The sequence below is a fragment of the Balaenoptera ricei genome, chromosome 3, assembly GCF_028023285.1.
Source record: "Balaenoptera ricei isolate mBalRic1 chromosome 3, mBalRic1.hap2, whole genome shotgun sequence".
NCBI classification, from domain to species: domain Eukaryota; kingdom Metazoa; phylum Chordata; class Mammalia; order Artiodactyla; family Balaenopteridae; genus Balaenoptera; species Balaenoptera ricei.
The window spans coordinates 30,072,619-30,094,070 of NC_082641.1; the positions used below are offsets into that span (position 1 = coordinate 30,072,619).

General features: G+C 39.5%; 1 protein-coding gene across 1 annotated transcript in view; it reads left to right on the forward strand.

Annotated features, from left to right (window-relative positions):
- Nucleotides 1-21,452, forward strand: part of SPEF2 (sperm flagellar 2) — a 174,163-nt gene that overhangs the window by 88,887 nt on the left and 63,824 nt on the right. Inside the window, exons 20-24 of the mRNA XM_059916221.1 lie at nucleotides 5,104-5,252; nucleotides 9,613-9,740; nucleotides 9,824-9,962; nucleotides 13,077-13,214; nucleotides 18,231-18,382. Of these exons, the coding sequence (XP_059772204.1) occupies nucleotides 5,104-5,252; nucleotides 9,613-9,740; nucleotides 9,824-9,962; nucleotides 13,077-13,214; nucleotides 18,231-18,382 (706 nt within the window). The remainder of the gene's footprint in view (nucleotides 1-5,103; nucleotides 5,253-9,612; nucleotides 9,741-9,823; nucleotides 9,963-13,076; nucleotides 13,215-18,230; nucleotides 18,383-21,452) is intronic.

Here is a 21,452-nt window from a genome sequence, read left to right on the forward strand (position 1 = left end):
AACTCTCGATCAAGATTTAGAAGTCTTTCTTTTACATAGAAATGCTGTTGTTTTGGCATGTATAATAGGATTTCCTTCATTAAGAGGAAGTCTTAATGATTTTAATTCTTAATATTTGGAACTAATTCCATTAGGGGTGAACACTATTCATTGGTTATCTGTTTACCTCACAGGCTGTTTGATACCAATTATACTGAAAGCATCTCTTATGATTTGAGGAACCATCTCCTTTCTCCTTCCTTCAGACTTATCATTGTTTCCTGCTATTGGAATCTTTGACTCATCCCTATTTTTCTCTGTGTATTAGATCAATTCCAACCTTCTCCCTCCAAAATCTTGACACTGAAATGCCATTTGCAATTGTATTTATGGTGTTCTTAAAGCATTTCTTATTATCTTCAACGATTTGCCATGGTCCCACCTTATTCCTTCATAAAATAAGGGCTTTTCAACTCTATGACCTTATGTAGGAGGTGTTAATTAAGGGCTAAATGAAGAGTTTTCCTTAATCAACCAATTTCAGAAAATGCTGAGTTACACCAAATTAAAATGTTTTTAATCTCAACTGAGATAGATGTCAATATAGACATGTATCTCCTGTAATCATCTATCTCTAAGGCAGTAGGAGATACACTATGTAATATCCCAAAACATTGTGGCTGCAGAACTCTCTCTTGGAGGGGTATCCGTTGGGACTAGAGATCTGTGGGATAAATGTTTGGAACTCATGTCCTTTTTAGTTCTTCTGGCCTGCGCATGTATTAGTATTGGGACTGTTCCAGTGCTCGCCTTCTGATTTGACTTAAACTTTTGGTGCTATCAGGCCACGTAGCAATAAATGTTATTTCAATGTTATAAACATTAATGACATTTAATTGGAAAGACATGGAAGAACAGAGAAAAAAGATGAAAATGAAATGGAATTGAAATACCTAGACGCATCTACTAACATGGTGGCTCTTTAAGCTCAGTCCTGGACCAGCAGCGTCTGCATTACCTGGGAACTTACTAGAAAAAACAAATGCTTGGCCCCACCCCAGACCTACTGAATCTGAAACTCCTGGAGGGGCCCAGCAATTTGTGTTTTAATAAGCCCTCTAGGGAATTCTGGTGATCCCTAAAGTTGAAGAACTACTATACTGATGCCCAAGACTTATTGTCCTATTTTAGCCATTGGAATATCAGAAACATTCAGCTATTTCTAATGTATTACTTATAAGATGTCCTGTTCCCCAAAATATTTAAGTTGGATTACATTTTTAAAAACAACATATATATAAAAATACTTTGAAATAGAAATAAAAAGCCCTAAGTTTTTCTAGGATTAATTTCTAAAATACATTTTTTAACACCTGGGACCTTAAACAGAGGAGAGTATGTGGTGCAATATACAAGGTCTTAATAGATTTTAGAGCACATGCAAAACACGTTAGGTTTCATCTGAAAGTTGATGCCACACATTAGAAAGTTGATGATTAATTTACAATCATGGTTCAGATATCAAAATTCAACAATCTCCTTTGATAATATAATTCATAATAATAGTAACAAACTACCTCTTATGGAGTACCTGCCCTACGCCAGGAACTATACAAGATAATTTTTATAATCTCACGTAATCCTCATAACCACCTGTGAAGCATAAATGATCATTTCCCACTTCAAAGATGAGGAAATTGAGAGTCAAAATAAATAAGGTAGTGTTTTGTTAGGAATCATTAACCTATGAGAAGGAAAAGTTAGAGCCTCTTTACACTTTGGCGAATGTAATCTACACTCCATATTAACTCTCAACACTGTTCTCATAGCTTCCCTGGATTTTGCCTTAATACCATCATCTAATATAAATGAGTTAAATAATATTATTTATACTCTTTAGTATGAGTCTTTCAATGAATTGATTTCTCAGACTGTGGCTTTTAATAAAACTTTCACCACAAGTAGAAAAATTAAATTGTAATTTAATTGTAATGCAATGTAAATAGAACACAGTCTTAAAATCAATTTATGAGCCAAGCAAATAGTATTAAAAAAACTACTCTAAAGCTTGCAAATTTCTAAATATCAATCTACTGAACACTTTTGAACATGAATTACATCAATAGACACAAAAAGGCAATCAAGTATGACAGTCAAATGCATGGACTCTGGAGCCAGCCTGCCTGGGCCGACATTCTAGCTCTGCCATTTACCATACGAGTGACTTAGGGCAAGTAACTTGACCTTAGTGAGTCTCAGTTCCCTCTTATGTAAAATGAGGTCATAAAAGTAACTTCTCTGTGGCTGTAGTAAGGAATTAGTAAATATCCAAAAAAGCAGCTGGAACAGAATCTGGCTCAGAGTAAATGGGGCTAAATAAGTATGGGATATGATTATTGACTCCAGACAAAGTTATTAAAGACTGTGGGCAAAAAGGGGAATCCTTTGCAAAATTGACTGAAGGAGTTTCCAACGCTTATCACTGAGTACAATTATACTAAAATCAGGTCCTATAAAGGATTCCAAAGAACCAGTCCTCATTACTTTATAGTTGCCCATGTTCCATATCTCCAGCTCCACACAGACTAACAATATGAACTCTAGGACACCATGGAGAGAAAACTTTTCCAAAATAGCTTCTCAATAGCGATTTAGAGAATAAGCTGATTCATATTCCATCTCTGGCTCCTTACCTGGCACTGACCTCTTTCTCTTCCTGGCCACGTTGCTGCAGAGCAAAAATTTTCATCTTAGCCAAGGCATCTTGAGTCTCCACTTCAGTTACCAACCAGAGTCGTTTTTCGCTGAACCAAGGCAATAAGAAAGCCATCACTGTTAACCAGTTTTCTAACTTCTACCTAGGGAAGCCCTTAATTAAGCCAGATCCTACTAGGAAATATTTTAGGACTGAAAGGTAATAATAATGCCTTTCTTTTAAAAAAATCAGACTTTTCGCATCTTTTCCTTCTTCCTACAATCCTCTCATCTCCCTGAGTAGTGCCAACTTAATCTGAAAGTGTTCTAGTTTTCTTAATGTCCTCTCATCAATTGATCAAGTTTATTCTTACCTTTACTGAGCTCCTACTATGTTATTTTCTTTGCTCAAGCCTATTGCTCTATCGTTTCAACTTTGACCATTTCTTTACTGATAAAATGATTAAATAAATCCCATGTCCTAAGATTGCATTTTTCTTTTGACCTCATTTTATTTATACTTGTTCTCGCTCCACGTGCTTCTGTGTAATACCATTAGGTTCTTATAACTGGCCAAAAAAAATTTTGCTAAAATCTATCTTTACGATATGCTAAGCATAGATTACTCTCCAGAATTTTATGCATGAAGAATGGCCACACTGAGGACTCAATAATCCAACTTCCAAATGAAAGCAAATATCTTATTAGAAACTGAAGTCTTCACATGGTTGCATGGGTGGTACTTAAAAAGGAATGACCCTCATGACATTTGAGATGTCAATAGATTTTGTTCAAAAGTGGCACCTATTTTCACTCACGGTGACATAGATACATTTTTATTCATTCAAATCTTTTACCCTTTAGCATTTTCATTGTTAACAATTAGATAAAAGTTAAATGAAATCAAAGCACATTGTCCAAAAATGTTCCCTGGCTCCCTCAGTTTTCACTGAATGTTCTTGATATATAAGAAAAGAAGAAAAAAAAACTCATTCCAGTCTCACGTTTATAATTACAAAGTTCTCCTTAGGAATTCTCCTTTGAGAAATTCATCTTAAAGTGGCCATAGTATTGTCACTTTTATTTCACCAGAGATTCAGTTCAGAGAATGAAAAATTATCATATAGAAAAATATAACAAGTTATGAACATTTTTGGTTTTCATCTGAACAAAGATGCTCTTAAATTTTTCTAATTAAAAAAAACCTAGATGCAACTTTAAACTTGTAGATGATGAATACTGGTTTTAATTGTATAAGTAGAAGTCATTTAAACTGTTCATATGACATAATTAACAATATCCCCTCTACTTATAATCCATATATTTTAAACTAGTATAAAAGTGGAAGATATATTTACTTTTCTAAACAGCATTATCATTAAATAATACTCATTAAAGAAATATATTTTGGGGAAAGAAAGTGCTGCAAATTCTGCAGGCATCTATAAACTGCATCTAAAATCTTAATAAGGAAACTGAAAATAAGTGGAATTTAAACTGAGTGAATTTCTAAACTATAACTTTGATCCTTTAAGGAAATATCAGTGCTTTCTGAGTTAAGGTAGTTTGACCAATCACAAGATCTTTCAGACCATAAGGGTACTGCTTCGCAGGTCTAGAATCCCCCCCTGGATGTTCTCACAGAGAGTGGGGCACATGCCCTTTCTGGATTCTGAGCTGAAATTAGGCCTCTTTCTCTTTCTCCTCCTCCTCCTCCTTTTCTTCCTTCTCCTCCTTCCTCTCTCTTTCCATTCCCTCTCCTTCTCTCCCCTCCCTTCTTCTCCCCTCCCCCGCATGTCTTAATTCAGCCAGACCTACAGCACAACAGTTGCCTTCATCCCTACACCCTGACTGTAGAAAGAGATATAGTTTCCCAGCTCAGAAGCCCTCTGTCTCATCCAGGGAATGTGGGAATATTCAGGAGGTACCCCTTCTCCTCCCCTACATCTCTCACTGACTCCTACAATAGCATTCTTTCTCCCTGCTCCTCCCCTGGGTTTCAAAGAACACCAAGAGCACCGCTCCTGTTATAGCTACCCTCTTTCTCATTCAGGGTGAGTGTTTAATTTGCCAGTTTTTGCAATAGTAAATAAAATACACTTTTCTCTGGCGCCTAAACTTTGTAAAAACCATGTGTTCATTGTGGAAGCAAGGACAGAGATGAAAATAAAATATCAAGTTGTTTTCCATAGCTAATTGGACAAGAGAAGTTGCATTGCTTTAAAAAAAAATTGCTATAGATATTATTGGTTAATTTGGAGACTATAGAAAATGATGTTTTTTATTTTTTATTTGGTAAGGCTGCCCAAAGTTGCTTAAAAAGTAGTTAATGAATTGCCTGAAATCCATGGCATCATAGGTTTATCCATCCACCACAATCTGGTCCCATTCATCTCCTTGTAATGGCATGATTTAATATGCATGTTTAAGGTTCTCCCAGAGGAAAATCTCCAGGAGGGAAAGTTCCAGTAAAGAAATCACCTGCTGACTCTACAGATGTGTCACCTGCCCCAGTAGTGCCACCCCCATCTAAGCCAGGATCAGAAGAATGGGTGTATGTGAATGAACCAATTCCTGAGGTACGGCAGTTTAGACTCAAGCTAGTAGAATCTGTTCTTTCTCCTCTTTATAGGAAGATTCACACCATTATTTGCACCATCCGAAAGGCCTTTTGTAGCTGGTAATATATATATTCATCAAAAAGCCGAGGTGATCTTTTGCAAATACTCATTGAATCACATCCCATGCTTTCTCTGCTCCCTAAAGTTTCTGAGTCATGCTTTGAGCGGCTGTTGAGTGCTGCAATCAGGGGAACAAATGGGTTCTTTGAGGACCAATTTTCATCCCAGGGACAAGCAGAGATGCAGTTTCCTGGAAGAATATCTTCCCCAGAACACATATCCAGCAAATTATAGCCCTCCAACCATGCTCTTATGCCCACATCATAATGCTTTCAAGTGAAGTTTAACCCCTGACTTTTTAGAAATAGAAGGAAAATTTTGAAGCTAACTAAACTAATAAAAGAACAGAGAGCTATCTGGCCTGAGCTCTTTAAATGGGTACCCTAGTGTCAGGCAAGGAGATGCCCAGGTGAGCCCTGGAAGCTCCATTCAGTTCTTCATGCTCTGACAGCTGCAAAGCCCAGTTGTCACCTAGGCAAATCGGGCTGCTTTAATAGATAAATCATCTTGGGAGAATCACACAGAATGGTCTTTCTTTTAAAACTTTTTAAAAGACAAAGAGTTTTTTGAAAGACTCAGTCCCTGTCTTCTTAATTCCAGTCCTCCATGGTTTCTTACTCTTATGACCTCTTAGCCCTGACCATCTGTGCCAGGCACTTGAGACCCAATCATGAATTGCAATTATTATTGAGCATTCCTGGGGAAATGTCTTACTTATCCCCTCAATTAAATTGTAAACTCTTTGGGGGAGGGTAGGAACATGTGGGACAATTCACTGTATTCAATACAGAATCAAATACAGTGAAGAGTATGTTAGAGATTCTTGATAAGGCTCTGATGAATTAATTAGCATTGAGGGAGAAATTAGAACAGAAAATATTTGAAGATGAGAACATTAAATGATAGAATTACAGATGTGTGTAATTAATATCACTCAGCCAAATAGTAGCTACTTTGAAAAATAAATATATTCAAAAACTGTCATAGAAGCAGGATACAGAAGTGGTTGTTGAGAAGGAGATAAAATTAAAATGATATTATTTGGTAGGAGTTGGAGAGTGAGGGACAAAAATATTAAAATCTAATCCTTAATTCCAAACATTGAAGCCCTTGAGAGAAATAAATTCATAGAGGACAAGAGGGAAATAGAAAACATGAGTGAAAAATAAATATTCACACTGAGATATGGCACCAGCTTCCATTGTAGATCATCTAGTCAGGATCCTGGCAGAAAACAGAAGATAATTCAAAGAAAGTTGAATAAAGGATGATTTTTATGTATGTGGCCAGTAAATGAGAAAATCTACAAGGATTAGATTGTTACCCTCAACAAGAGATAGCCAGGAGCTATTATGGCCCCTAGGCCTGAGAAGGTGAGGACAGGGAGCAGATGTCCAGACCTCAAGAAGACCTGTGCATGGAGAGGGCCACCTGCCAGGGGCTGTGGCCTTCCCAGAGGATGCAGCCACCCACAGTGACCAGCAGAGAGGAGCAGGGAAGCATATAACCAGACCTCATGTCCTTCCTGCTCTCACATCTCTTGCCTGGGAGGTGGAAGGCAAGGGAGTTTCCTGAAGTAGTTCACATGAGTTAGCCTCCTAGAGCAATCACTGAGCAGGATGGAGAGTGAAGGATGGGGAGTTGGTCTGTGGGGACGATGGGAGGGTATACAGCCCGGACCTCTAGTTACCTAAGTGAAACCATGTAGAGAACTCCTTTTTGCTACAAGCAGAATTAGCCTAGAACCTGGAAACAAAGCAGGCCACATGACCTACCCTAGTCCTTTTCTACTCTAAGCTTCTCACACATGAGCTGCACAGCTTACCTACTAATGGAGAGGAAAAACAGATGCCCAGTTAAATGAATTTGAATTTCAGATAATCAATGAAGTATATATAGGCATCCTATACTTTATCTGGCAACCCTAGTTCCAGGCCTTCCAGGGACCCCAGATATACCTTACCTCAATAGGCATGGGGAAGGAGACAGAGTGAGAGAAAGAGGGGAATTGCTTCATATCTGGCTCTCTCAGGTGGAGACAGCAACCAAGTTCAAGGGGAGCCTGGGTCCTTATCCCTTTGCCAGCCCCAAGGGAAGTTTCAGAGACCACCAAGCAGGCAGAGGAGTGATAGGTCTTTGCTTTCTTGCTTCTGAAGCTTGGAGGATACTTGCTTTGGCTACCCAATTTCCTGTTATGCTTCAGTCAATGAAGAGAAGACTATTTAATTGGAAAGGATAGGTCTTAACGTCTAGTCACATCACATAAGTTCAAGTGCCTAGACCCAGAAAAATAACATCCCAGAGAATTAAATAAACTACAGATGGGACATTATCGATAACTCATAGAAATCACAGAAGATGTGGGAGAATCTAGAAGACCAGATGTGGGCTAATGACTAAATGTTTACCAAAAGGTGGATGGGATTTAGTAGCATACAAGACCAATGATCCAGACGTTAATCCCTGACAAAATGGGAAAGAAAATTATTAAACACATGCCTTCTGAGCACTTGTAACATACAAAATGATCACCCAGAGGTCAGACAGGTTTACTAAGACTAAGTCCTGCTGAACTGGCCTGTTCCTTTTCTTTGATAGCAAGGTTGAGTAGTGGGTCAGAGAAGTACCATGAACATAGTATATCTTGAATTCAAAATAGTATTTGACAATTTCTCATGAAGTTCTTGTAAATAAATAAGAACTGTGAACAGGATGTTAGTTCAATTAGTTCCATTCTTAGGTGGTAACTCTCCTCACACAGAGTGTTAATTAATGGCTTGAAGTCACCAGGAAGGAGGTTTAGTAGTCAGCTTACTTAAAATGGTCTTCAGCACCACTCTGGATACCACATCTTTTAAGAGAGATCATGAAAAATTAGAAACCAGAGAGGGGCTCTAGGTAAGAGAAAGGTGTTAAAATAATTTCAGAGGAGCATTGAAAGAACTGTAAATGTGTATGATAAATGAATACTTGAAGTATGGTTAGACATAGAATCATAGGCTTTTAGAACCAGATGAAGCCATCCAGTCTCCTGAAAATTTAACTGATGATAAAATTGGCTTCAGGTGACTCTGCTTACAACTATATTAACATTTGTTGAGTACCTGTTATTTGCAAATGCTGTACTAGGTGCTGGAAATACAAAAGCAAGCGAGTTTCATCCTGAATCCCAGCCTACTTCTCCTCACCAATGTCTTCAAATAGTTGACAGGCTGTCATAGGGAAGATGGTGTGAATGTAGACTGTCCTTCTCCAAAGGGCACAGCTAGGGCTTATAAGTAGAAAATACAGAAAGGCAAATTTCTGCTCAACACAGGAAACATTTTCCACTGACACAAGTTGTGTGACCCTGGAGGGGGTTGCATTGAAATGTGCCTAATGTATCAGTGAGATCCACAGAGATTGTATAATCTGTCTCTAGATCTCTTAGTATTTCTCAGTTGAAGAGGAGGTTAGCCCAGGTGACTTCCAAGGTCCCCATGTGCAAGTCCCTGAATAAATAAATGCACAACCAATAAGGGAAAAATTAGTACAGCAAGTTTATATTAAAATATAATATGTATCTTCAATTTTATTTCAATTTGATTACTTCTTATTTTTCATTGTTTATTTGCATCATTAAAGATAATGTAAAAGAAACTTTCTGATTTTCATGGTGCACTTTACAGCAAAGGTAAAACCTCAAGGGGGAATTCAGAGAAATAATTCATCATCACCCTGACATGAACCCTAGGTGTTCTCCAACTTAGGCAAAATGTGAGGTCTGTGATTATTCAATTCATTCATTCAATAAATATTTCTTGAGCACTTACTATGTCCCAGACACTGTGGTAATTATAGGAAAAACTGTTTAGTGGTGAATAAGATAGTAATTCTTCCTGGTTTTATGAGACTGCTGTTCTAGAGGTGAATATAGACAAATAAATAAGCAGTTACAATTAATGCCATCAGTTCTCTAATGAGAAAAGTACAGGGTGCTAAGGTGGGACTTCAGAAGTTCAGACGATGACCCTATACACTTGTCGGATCAGGGAAGGATTTCTGGAAAAAAATATGTCTGAGCTCAGACACGAAGAATGATTTGAAATAGGACTTAGCTGGGGGAGGGGGAGGAAGGAGGAGCAAGAAGTTTCACAGAGATGCCGTAAGTAGCTGCAGTTGCATCTTGATCTTCTTGCTTAGTAGTGCCCTTTTGACTCAATTACACAGAAGAATCTTCACTTTGAAATTATGATTGTTATGCTTTACCATTTAACAGGAAATACGATCATTTTTAGTACCTTACTGGAAACTGATAGAAAATTCCTATATAAATTCCATTAAAACAGTACTCAGGCACCTGAGAGAAGGCCAGCATACGGTGATTGCTTACTTATATGATATTAGGTAAGTAAAGTTTCCAAAGTTACAACCGTGTAGTTTACAGGCGGGACAGATAAGCTCTGTCTGATTCTCCGAATGCCTTACAGAACAGGTTTCCAGCAGTTTCTAAGGCGTCCGGACCACAAGCAAGATTTTGTATCTCAGTGGCAGGCTGATTTCAACTCTCTTCCTGATGACCTGTGGGATGATGAGGAAACGAAGGCTGAACTACACCAAAGAGTGAATGTAAGGGAATCCATGACCCGTGGGGCCAGAGTTTCCACGCTCTCAAATCTTGTACTTCAAAAGCCTAATTCATCCCCTTCTTACTCTCATGAGGTGTGAGGATGAGAAGGGAAATGGTTTGAACACTGACCTGCCGACTTTCAAGAACAGTTGCTCTTCTGTACTTTGAGTTCAGAATGAGAATATGGTAGCCAATGCTTCTGGAAGGCCAGCAGTGCAAGAGCATTCCAGGCATCTATTTTGTAGACTCCTAACCCTTTTGTTGGGTCATGTAAGTGTGTCCAAGCCTGGTATTAAGTATGTGCCTCTCTTGGATACAGTTATATGGTTGGTTGATGTCAGGCAGAAGGAGAATGAGGGAACATCCCAGAAAGCCTAAAGTGTTGCCTGTATTGAATAGATCCCTTGAGGGAAGGTACCAAATCTCATACATCTTTGTATTCCAGCAGCACAGTGTCTGGCACTTGGTAGGCAGGCAGATTTTGATAAATTCATAAATGGACTATATTACCCTGATGCTTTAGATAAGGTCCTGTGATGTACATAAAGCCTGATTTCAATCTCTCACCTTTTGTCTTTCCTGTGTAGATTTACAGAGCCCCTTATCCTGTCAAGGGAATTCTTTCCCCTTCCACAACCTTAAGTATAGGCTACTAGTAGTCATATCTGATTATAATCTCAGTATTTATTTGTCAACAACAACAAATTCCCAAGCTCTACCCCATGACCCATTCATCTGCTCTGTGAATATTTATTGAGCATCTACCATGGTCCCGGCACTGCTCAAGGGGCGGGGGATTCAACACTGAACAAAAAGCCTATGACCTCAGGATATTTATGTTCTGGGGGCCAGAATGCAAAGGATACGCAATAAACAAGTAAATGTATAGCGAGCATGTCACTGATAATATGAGCTATGTGAAGGAGGAAAGGAGGGCAGGGAGGGAAGGAATGTTGATGTACCATTTAGTATATGATAGTTGTGGAAAGACCCACTGAGAAGGCAATATTTGAGCAAACTCAGGACAGGAGAGATTGAATGAGATAAGCCATGCAGATTTGGGGAGGAAGAGTGTATCAGGCATAAGGAAAAGTGAAGGCACTGAAGAGGGAGGACGCTTGGTGTGTTTGAGAGCAGTTGGAAAACCAACTGGGAAGCTATTGAAATTAAGTGAAGGCATTATGGTAACTTGGATGACCAGGGTGTTGGAAGGTTTAATCCAGGAGGTATTGCATTAATCAATGTCCCAGTAAACTGAAGTCTTTTACCCGTTCTTAGACATTCCTCAAACAGTAATCCTAAAACATATCTGCCTTTCCTATCTCTTTCCTGCCTATTCACAATCCTGGCCCTCCTGTATTCCAAAAGTACCATATGTTTATTGGAGACAGATTAGATATTTAAAAGAAGCAAAATTGGAAATGACAAATCCATAATCCTATTTGCCAGTAGTTAACCTCTTTATTCCTGGTAATATTCCTTGTTCTTGGCTTCTTTCATTCCAATCCTAAGAAGTTAATGGAAAGGTTCTGCTATCATGTTGTCCTCACTTTACCATTAGAAAACCAAGCCACAGAGACACTGGTACTTGCTAAGGCCTCCCAGTGAGTCGGGAGCAGAAAGAGAACTAGAAACGAGGTCCCAGCCTCCTGCTTTTGTACTTTCTCCTCAACTGCTTCCTCTCCTGTCTTTTGAAAATGTATAAATGTTCGAGGAGCAGAAGCCAGTCCTCACTGATGTCTGATATAGCATTTGTGCAAAGACCAGGGGGACATCAAGATCAGCTCTAAAAGAACGGCGTACTGTTCTGATATTAGCGTAGAGCTATAAAAATGCCTGTGATGTTTTCACTTCATGTGAAGCCCCCACAAGATAACAAACCAAAATGCTAAGTGTTCCATAAACACAGCATCACAGAAGTAAAATCCACTGTAGGCACTGGAATCAAACTGCTTGCGTTCGAATTCCTGACTTCACCACGCTGCAATCATAGGCAAGTGACTCAACCTCTCTGGGCATCAGATTTCTCATCAGAAACTTCTCCCTTGGTTACTGTGGGGATTTGTGAGGTAATCAACGTCAGGCACGTAACACAATGCCCAACACACAGTAAATGTTCAATAAATTATTATGATCGTGAAAACTGCCAAGTTTTATTGGACTGTATATATTTTCTTAATGGGATTTTAATTAAACAGATATTTTATTGCTATGAATAAGATTATGATACTGTTTATAACTGAGGAATTATGGTGTGCTAAATACTGTGCTAAGTGCTTTATAGGCTTAGGCTAACTGCAGCACGTCCAAAGGGTAAATAATATCCCCATTTCACAGGTCAAGGAACTGAGCCCTAATCTAGTGGTATAGACAAGACCACAGGCTCATATCCTGGCTCCACCACTTGCTCATAATGTGGCTTTAGGAAAATTACCTCTCTGTGACTGACTCAGTATCCTCATCTGCAAAATGAAGAAAATAATAGGACCCAAGGTGGTTGTGAGGCATTAAATGAGTCAATATAAGTATAATGACTTATATTCTGAACACTGACACACATAGAAAGGTATCATCAACATTATTCCTCAAGATCTGGTAAGTGGCAGAGCTGAGATCTTTAAAAGATTTTTTTTTTTCACTGCTAGCTCTGTAATACAAAGCTTATTTTCAGACAATCCTATTAAGCTCAGACCCTATTTCTTGGAGAATGACATGCTCCACTCATGATTAATTAACAAGCCTATGCCCTCGGATTCAATAAAGCAGCATATTTCTTCCACCAACAATACACCACTTCCTCAAAAATTCCCTGAAAGGTCTTTTTCGGCCAATCAAATCTTGTGAGGAAGGATTAGAATACCTAAAACATAGCACCCCATGAATAAAGTAAACTGTGGACCTGGGCACAAGGTGTGCTGAGGGGGTCTTAGAAAGGTAAGGCCTGACAGAGTAGAAGCAAAATAAATATTTGTTGACCGAAGGGATAAAATATATGCGTGTATTAGGTCTAAATTTTCTTCAGGCACATTAAGACAGGCAAAGGATTTTAGTGGTATTATACGGAGGTCATCTGAGCTGTGATTCTGAAGCCTCACAGCAGTGTTTGTGTTCAGGATTTACGGGACCGCCTGTGGGACATCTGTGATGCCCGCAAGGAAGAGGCAGAGCAGGAACGTCTGGCCATCATTAACGAGAGCTGGTTGCAGGACTCGATGGGAATCGCGATGAACCATTTCTTCTCACTGATGCAGGTAAGAGCGGCCGGTCAGGATGACACAGACTCTTCTCTCCATGGCCACGTCCGTCCTGTAACCACTCCTCTGGGAATGCGAGGGGCTTGTTTTACTCACAGTACTCTGCCCAGCCTGAGCTCCAACTTGCCAAGGAGGTTAGCTGAAATAAGCCATTCTGTCCCCGGCCAAACAAACACCAGAACTGGTAGTATCTCAAGCTACAACTCACCAGCTGTTTCCAGGTGGCCTAGAGCTGTGGAGGGGACAGCAGAGATGGTGTCTGTCCTGGGTCGTTACCACACCAGCCTCTCCCAGCGGACACCCAACGTGTCCCCGGGAAAGCAGTCCTGCCACAAGAGCGCGGGCTGGATCAGACTCAGCAGGCACTTGATTCCCGAAAAACGTTTGTGTCCAGATTGGAAAAAGAGACCATTCATCGGAACAATCAGATTAATTTATTTCTGCAGCCCGTTAAAATAATGAATTGCACTGGACAAGTTGAAGAGACAGACGTTGATTTTATGCCAAGGTATTGTCAACAATAGGGGAGAGAGCACAGACCAAGTCTGGAGACCCAGCTCTGCCAAGAATAAGTGCTGGAGAGTTTTTAAGAACTGGGGCAAGGTGGGGTGTCATGCGCAACCTGTGTTGCTTGATTGGCCTTGTCTAAAGGAAAAGTAAACTCTCCCTTCTCTTCTTGATGCACGTAGTTTTACAACTTGGAGCAAGGTGTCTTCCTAAGTCAGACTCATCTCCTCCCAGAGGACCAGGACATAGGAGTTCTATTTTCATTTCATATGCTTACATTTCAAAGAGATGGTTCCCAGGTTTTTCAGAGAGACAGTTCTGATTTCTAAAACCAACAGGAAGATTTTGAAAAGATTTACATCTCAAAGGGACAGAGAATGGACTTTCAAAGACAAGTTTCCTGAAGTAAATACTCTAAGAAAAGGGAGGTCAGGAGTCTGGAGTTAGGAAGAAACCTGTCTATAGTTTAGTCATGCTGAGAGGATTATGAAGGCTGTCTTGGTCAAGCTGTGTCTACATGAGTATTTTTTCCTAAGAAAATAGCAGTGAGGATAGAGTGGAAAAGGGTACGTTTCAGGTCTTGAACTGATTAGCTTACAGGAGGAGTTACTTCAGGGAATGAGAATATTTAGCTGAGGATCGCCAGAGCTAGCGCATAGTAGGTGTTCAATAAATCCTTGTTCAACAAATGACCGTGGATGCGAGTACTTCCAGCACTCACAGGGACAAGCCCGGGGTTCGGGGGCAAGCTGGACCACGGGAGGCAGCGGCCTGAGAAGCAGGAGCAGCCTCGCTGATTGCTAGCTCTGGGGTCCAGGTGGGGGCTACAAGGCATGGGCTGTGCTGAGGATGAAGGCAAGACAGCCAGCAGCCTAAACCTGCCTGGGTAACATCCCCGGGACACCAGTTTGGGTAAGCGGAGATTGAATGCTGGAACAGCTGTTTCAAAAGTTTATGGTAGAAATAACTGAAATCCAATAACGAAGGCAAAGGGATTAGAGAATTTTTGTAAATCATTCCCATTAGTCCAAGCAATATGTGCCTCTTTTGGAAATGGTATAACTCTTAACCCCCACAAGACCTACATTTCAGACCCTCTCCCTGAGAAACAGAATCCACATCTAAAGCCAACTAGGAAAAAAGAGGGTAAAGGACATAAAGGCTAATATTTATTAAGTTCTTACTCTGTTCTAAGGACTCTTCATGTGAAGGGTAAACCTTCACAACAACCCTAGGCTGTGAATTCTTTCACAATCCTCATTTCACAGATGAGGAAACTGAGGCAACCATAGATGAAGCGATTTGCCGAGTGCCACATGCCAGTAGTAGGAGAGCTGGGATTTGGACTGAGGGAATCTAACTCTTGAGCCAGTACCCCTAACCACTGCTTTGTCATCGGCGTTCACATAGTTAAAGGCTAGCCACCGAGAACAGAAGAAGCCTAGTTCTGCACTGATTGGCATGATCTTATAAAAACCCAAAGCTGTAAACTACAGGAGAGTAGTAGATTTCAGTTCAATAAATGAAGAACGATCCTAATGATTGGAACTCTCCATCGAATAACAGACTTTTCAGGCACTTGAGCTGCTGGTCCAGGAGCTCATAAGCAGAAGCTTGCACATATTTATGGAGGAGGGGAAAGAATCTTCATGAAAGTTTTCAAGGGCCTGTGCCTAGATAAGTGTTTCCCAAAGTGGATTCCACGGAACACTAGTCCTACAAGATGTTTCACAAAACAAGGACTTGATGATCAGAAGAATTTGGGAAGGGCTATGTACTCTACCCTTCCCTCTCCCTGGGAGATCGACAAGCATATTGACATATTAAGATACTAAGATGCCCTGCAATAAAGAAAGTCTTCTGGTGTGTTAACCCAACATTTCTGAAATTATTTGACGTTGCAAAGTTTTTGTTTGTTTTTTCCCCAGCATGGTGCTCATTAAGAGCTTATAGGACAAAGCTTCTACGAAATAAACTTTAGAAAATGCTATGCTAGATGATTTCTAAGATTTCTTTCAAAACTAAGTTTCTGTGATGAGAGAAACAGTAAGAAAGCATTATTTACTAGTTACCATAAATGTGAGAGGACTTTTGATCAATTCTGCTTATATGATATATGATAGCATCTTAGTCATAGTTAGCTGTATAATGAATCAAATTATGTTCCCCCAAATAAATTAATATTTTATATAGAATAATATAACAGGGTTAGCCTAAGGCATGGATCCAGCACTGTCTCGAATACCAGTTGTATAGAATAGGATCTACTAAACTTAATCATAATTAAAGAGTTCAGTTCTCTAAGTTAAGGAGGAAATAATTTTCTGACGTCTAAATATATTTACCAAATGATGTAATACTATGGTTTACTAACAATTTTTATAGCCTCACAACATTTCTCTTTAATTCCCCAAAGTTATTAGTCAGTACTCAATTTGTCCAAATTGGGTTTATATTTGCATGCTACTCGTTGTAAATGTGGTATCGTGCAGATTCTCTTGAGTATACTTTACAAGAATCATTTTCTCTCTACTGTTTTACCAAATCTAAGCACAAAAGGTGCAAACATTTATTGTCAAACTGTGAGATTAGTTCATAAATAAATATTTTAAAGCTTGATTTGGTTTCTCTGAGGGAAAGAGAAAAATGTTTAGTTTTCCTAATCATTTCAAAATGCTAGTTTGAAAAGTTACTTAAACATATATGTGTTTAAAATCCAAGTAGAGTATTTAAAACATGTTCTATTATTTAAGATTATATATGAATGGTAATTTTATTTATAACATAGATTCAAATTAACCAAATAAATTTCTTCCTGTTTCAATCATTTAGCTAGAAAAGTTTAATAATGCAGAGAACAGCTTTTCAGGAGCAATTTGGCATACACTTTTCTGTATCAAAAAGAAACCTATTGAAGCTGTCCTTGTCTTTTGCTGTAGACTACAATGCAGAGCAGAAGTTTATTTGTTCCAAACTGTGAATATGGTAGTACAAGACTACTTCTTGATGTTTTATTAAATAAATGGCCATATTAATTGCTTGCTGAATATAGGGATCCCATCATAAATATCCTGGGTTAGGTTCAGCAAAGGGTTTTGAACACCAGGTCAGTTTCGTTCCTTTTAGAAAAGATGCTTTCTATAATTAACTAGCTGTTATGGAGTACACCTGCATAAGAGCTTCAATATTTAAACCCTCAGGTACTGGTTTAAGTAGCCCCACTAACTAAAGCAAAGAATGGAGGTCATGGTTACACCACCAGAGAGAAGCACAGATATGCTAACTGATCTGACACCTAATGGGAGAGCAGGTTGGAAAACTCATGCTCTACGTTTGTGTAATCGACACTGTGCAGGGTCTCATTGTGCATGCATGTCACCGTTACTGCAAAGGGAAATGCCCTGGCTGCAAGAGAGTCACTTGGGAATAACCGATGCTCCTCTATGCTTCTCCGTTTCCTGTCCCTCAAGACACCTACTGGCAAAGCCAGCAGAGGGATTTCGCTGTCAGCATGGACGAGTGATCACCCTTCTGTTCCTGTTGAGCAAGAATGGAAACTGTGGAAAGAGAACTCTTCATTATGCCTTTACCTCACCATTTGTTATTCCTCCACAGCTACATTACATAGTCCTATAGGACCAAAACCTAGTCTTATTTTGCATTTCAGTTTTTTTGTATCTGTATCTGTATTTATATTATGTATTTGTATATATAATATTTTTGGTATCTCCCAAATCAACTAATATGTTTCCTATGACAGAAGACACTCAAATGTTTGTTAATATATTGGTTGATTGAATACAGGACACAGGAAGAATTCCTAATGTCAAAATAATGAATAATATACGCTACTTCAGACTTCATACAACATTTTGTCACTTTGTTAAGAGGCATAGAAATGTCATCTTGTTAAGTGGAATCGTACTAAGTACAGAGAAAGCAAACTCACCAGTTTTCTTTAATTGTTATGAAATTTTAGATATACAGTTGAAGCCGATTGTCTTTCTTAATTTCCAGAAAACTGATTTCAACCTCAATGTTTTAAAATAGTGCTTACAGGGACTTCCTTGGTGGCGCAGTGGTTAAGAATCTGCCTGCCATTGCAGGGGACATGGGTTCGAGCCCTGCTCCGGGAAGATCCCACATGCCGCGGAGCAACTAAGCCCGTGTGCCACAACTACTGAGCCTGCACTCTAGAGCTCACGAGCCACAACTACTGAGCCCACGTGCCACAACTACTGAAGCCCACAGGCCTAGAGCCTGTGCTCTGCAACAAGAAAAGCCACCGCAATGAGAAGCCCGCGCACCACAACGAAGAGTAGCCCCTGCTCACCACAACTAGAGAAAGCCCACGCACAGCAACGAAGACCCAACACAGCCAAAAATAAATAAATAAATAAATAATCTTATAAAAAAATAAAATAGTGCTTACAGGGCTTATATAGAACATATGTACAGATCAGCTTGTTCTGTCTTAGGTATTAACATTCATATTTTCTATTAAAGGCAGAACTGAACCGCTTCCAAGATACGAAGAGACTGCTTCAAGATTATTACAGGGGAATGGAACGTAAAATCCCAACAGACGACACTAAGAGATTTACTCGAGTCCCATTGGTCCAACTGGATAGTAAAGATATTTTGGAATTCCAGCTTAGGTAAGGCGGGCTATCACGTTGCCCTGTAATCAGTCTCAACATAAAGCTTTGTGATTTTAAATGGAATACCACTAATAAAACCACAGTCTTGTATCTGCTAATCCAAAATCCAAAAAAAACTCTAAAAACTGAAAACTTCGACTCAAGACTATTGATATGCATTATTTATCCCACTTATAGTGAATATCTACTCATTTCTGCTGCAGAGATATAGTGTGTTTTGTTACAGAGTGCTTCCAACAGACTGCTGGGGATATTACGGAATGTATAGTATATACAAATTCTGAATTCTGAAACACTTTTGACCACAGGGGTTTCTAGTAAGGGATCGTGACCCTCTACCACTTTTATGAAAGGTCCCAAGCTGCTCTGTGTGTATGTGTGCGTTTGTGTGTGTGCATGGCATTATATAAATGACAATGGAAGGTGTTATGAGTCTTCTTTTACAGGTTAGGAAATTGAGAAACAGTAAAGACTCAGTCATATGTGATTATGACTTTGTGAGACTGAAACTTAGTAGTAGTCTAACATCAGATTCCCACCGTAAGAAAATAAACTTGGTGGTAAGGGTGGAAGAAAAAATGACATTTTCAGGCAATTACTAGTTATATGTAAGTAAGTTAAAACAATTTGTTTGGGAAAGTCACCCCAACTCTCTTAAGCCTTGGTTTCCTTATCTGTAAAGTAGGGTTGCTGTGAAGATTACAGAGAATGAAATCCTCAAAACACGTAGCACCGTGCCTAGGAGTCAGAAGACTTGAGACCTAGTCCCAGTGACTCTCAATAAGTGATGACTATTATCGTCATCATATTATTGCATAATATGACAACAAACTATTCTTCCTCACATGCACTATTTTAATTGTGAGTATCGCATGTTCTTACACTCCTCATTTTACCATCCCTTATTCCAGAAAGGATTTGAAATGGCCTGTGCACGATAGGATTCCACAGTGATCTGAGGCCCATTTCTCTCTAGGCTTCTTCCATCTGGTCCCATCATGTCCTTGTCAGTACCACGAGTAAGCAAGAACACACAAGAAGTCTGAACCCTCTTTTTGACACAGATACAAGAGAAATGTTTAACTCAGCAAGCTTCTGAAAGAGAACTTTGAAATTAAGAACAATAAAAATTTCCCAAAGTGAAATGAACCATCAGAGTCATCAAAAGAGGCCAAGTTTCAATGTCTACAGTAGCAGGGCATTCTGTTCTTAGCAGAAAATAGCAAGTCAGGCATAATGGGGAAGCTATTAATGTTGGTTAGTAGAATGAAACAGGCAAAAGAACAGCCAGTTCTTACTTTTTGCAAAACAATGTGCACCAATCTCAACCTCAAATCACTGCTGTGAGTATCGCCTGGAACTCTCAGCCAATCAATGCATCAACCAACAAACCAACCAACCAGTCTCTTTAATATGTATCGGGAAACGAGCAGTGTTAAGCATGTTCACATAGCTTGTCTATTTTATTCCTCCAACAACCTAATAATAATAATAATAATGGTGTTAACTAATAACCAATAATGTGTAACAATATTATTATTATATTTGTATCTTTCCAGAAGGAATGGGGCCTCAGAAAGTCGAGTGACATGCCCCAGTTCGTATCTATTGATACATCTACTGATAGTGAGAGAGCTAGCTGACCAGAATTTTTCCCAGTAAATGAATTCCAAATCCAGATCCCTTTTCTAAATGATACACCATCACTGCTGTCCTCCAAAGCAAAGTGTTAGGCATGCCTATTGCCCCGTATTAAACATGTAGAGATGATCACACAGCCTTTATCTTATTAGACACGTGAATCTCACGTCTCAGTGACTGAGATTGAGCACTACTTGATTATTAAAACATCAGCTGTCCTTGTGGGTGGACATATACTGAGCTGTAGACCCTCAACACGTTGCCTTTATAAGGCACGGTGCACTGTCAGAATTCCAAGCGCTATGAGACTCAAAGAGCCAACTTCAGAAAACCTCGTCTGATGCTTCAAAACAAGGCCAAGCTAATTGTGTGCTGGAGTTCACAGCCAGCTTTCTGCATCCCTGCTCTGGTCCCCAGCAACTTGAGTCTGCCAAGCCAAATGCTTGTTCCTCCTCAAATTTTAGCAAAGGCATCCTTGGAGCTCCTCTCGGCCCATTCCTTGCCCTAGCGGAAAGCTCTTCCTATGTTCTATCACCGAGGGGGATCCCAGTCGCAATTAGCATTCTGCTCTGTGGATCGCTCCCTGCAATTAGCCTTTGAGATCCTGGGATCCTTCAGGGATAGAACATTCCCAGGGGCAGCTCTAAAATCTCTACATAGGGGCAGCAATATGGTTGAGAAAGGGGGAGAGAGAGCTTAACTCTGTGTTACCACAGCACTTTACAAAACAGAGACAGCCTTCATCACCCATTCTCAAGGGTGGGGAGGGCTGCGGGAGCTCTCACACCTCCATGGGACACCCCCTTGCAGACCTCACATCTGTCATATCCTGCTTTTTAAGTCTCTACTTCCGGAAGCCAACTGCTAGTCATTTTAAAGAAGTGACGTCCAGTTCTATTGGTTTGCTTTTCATGACTGATTTACACCTTGTCGGAAGTTTATATCCCAGATAAATTTCAAAATTGCATTTCTTCATAATTGCCATTGTTTAATACCCCTCCTCATAATTACTGAGAATTAGACCTGAAAATTATATTTTAGCATTGCTTGTCTCTAGTTTCCTCTTGTTAGACTTTCTAGACCATAAAACATTTTTTTTTCTTCTTTAACATCTGTATTGGAGTATAATTGCTTTACAATAGTGTGTTAGTTTCTGCTTTATATCAAAGTGAATCAGCTATACATATACGTATATCCCCATATCTCCTCCCTCTTGCATCTCCCTCCCACCCTCCCTATCCCACCCCTCTAGGTGGTCACAAAGCACAGAGCTGATCTCCCTGTGCTATGCGACTGCTTCCCATTAGCTATCTATTTTACATTTGGTAGTGTATATATGTCCATGCCACACTCTCACTTCATCCCAGCTTACCTTTCCCACTCCCCGTATCCTCAAGTTCATTCTCTATGTCTGCATCTTTATGCC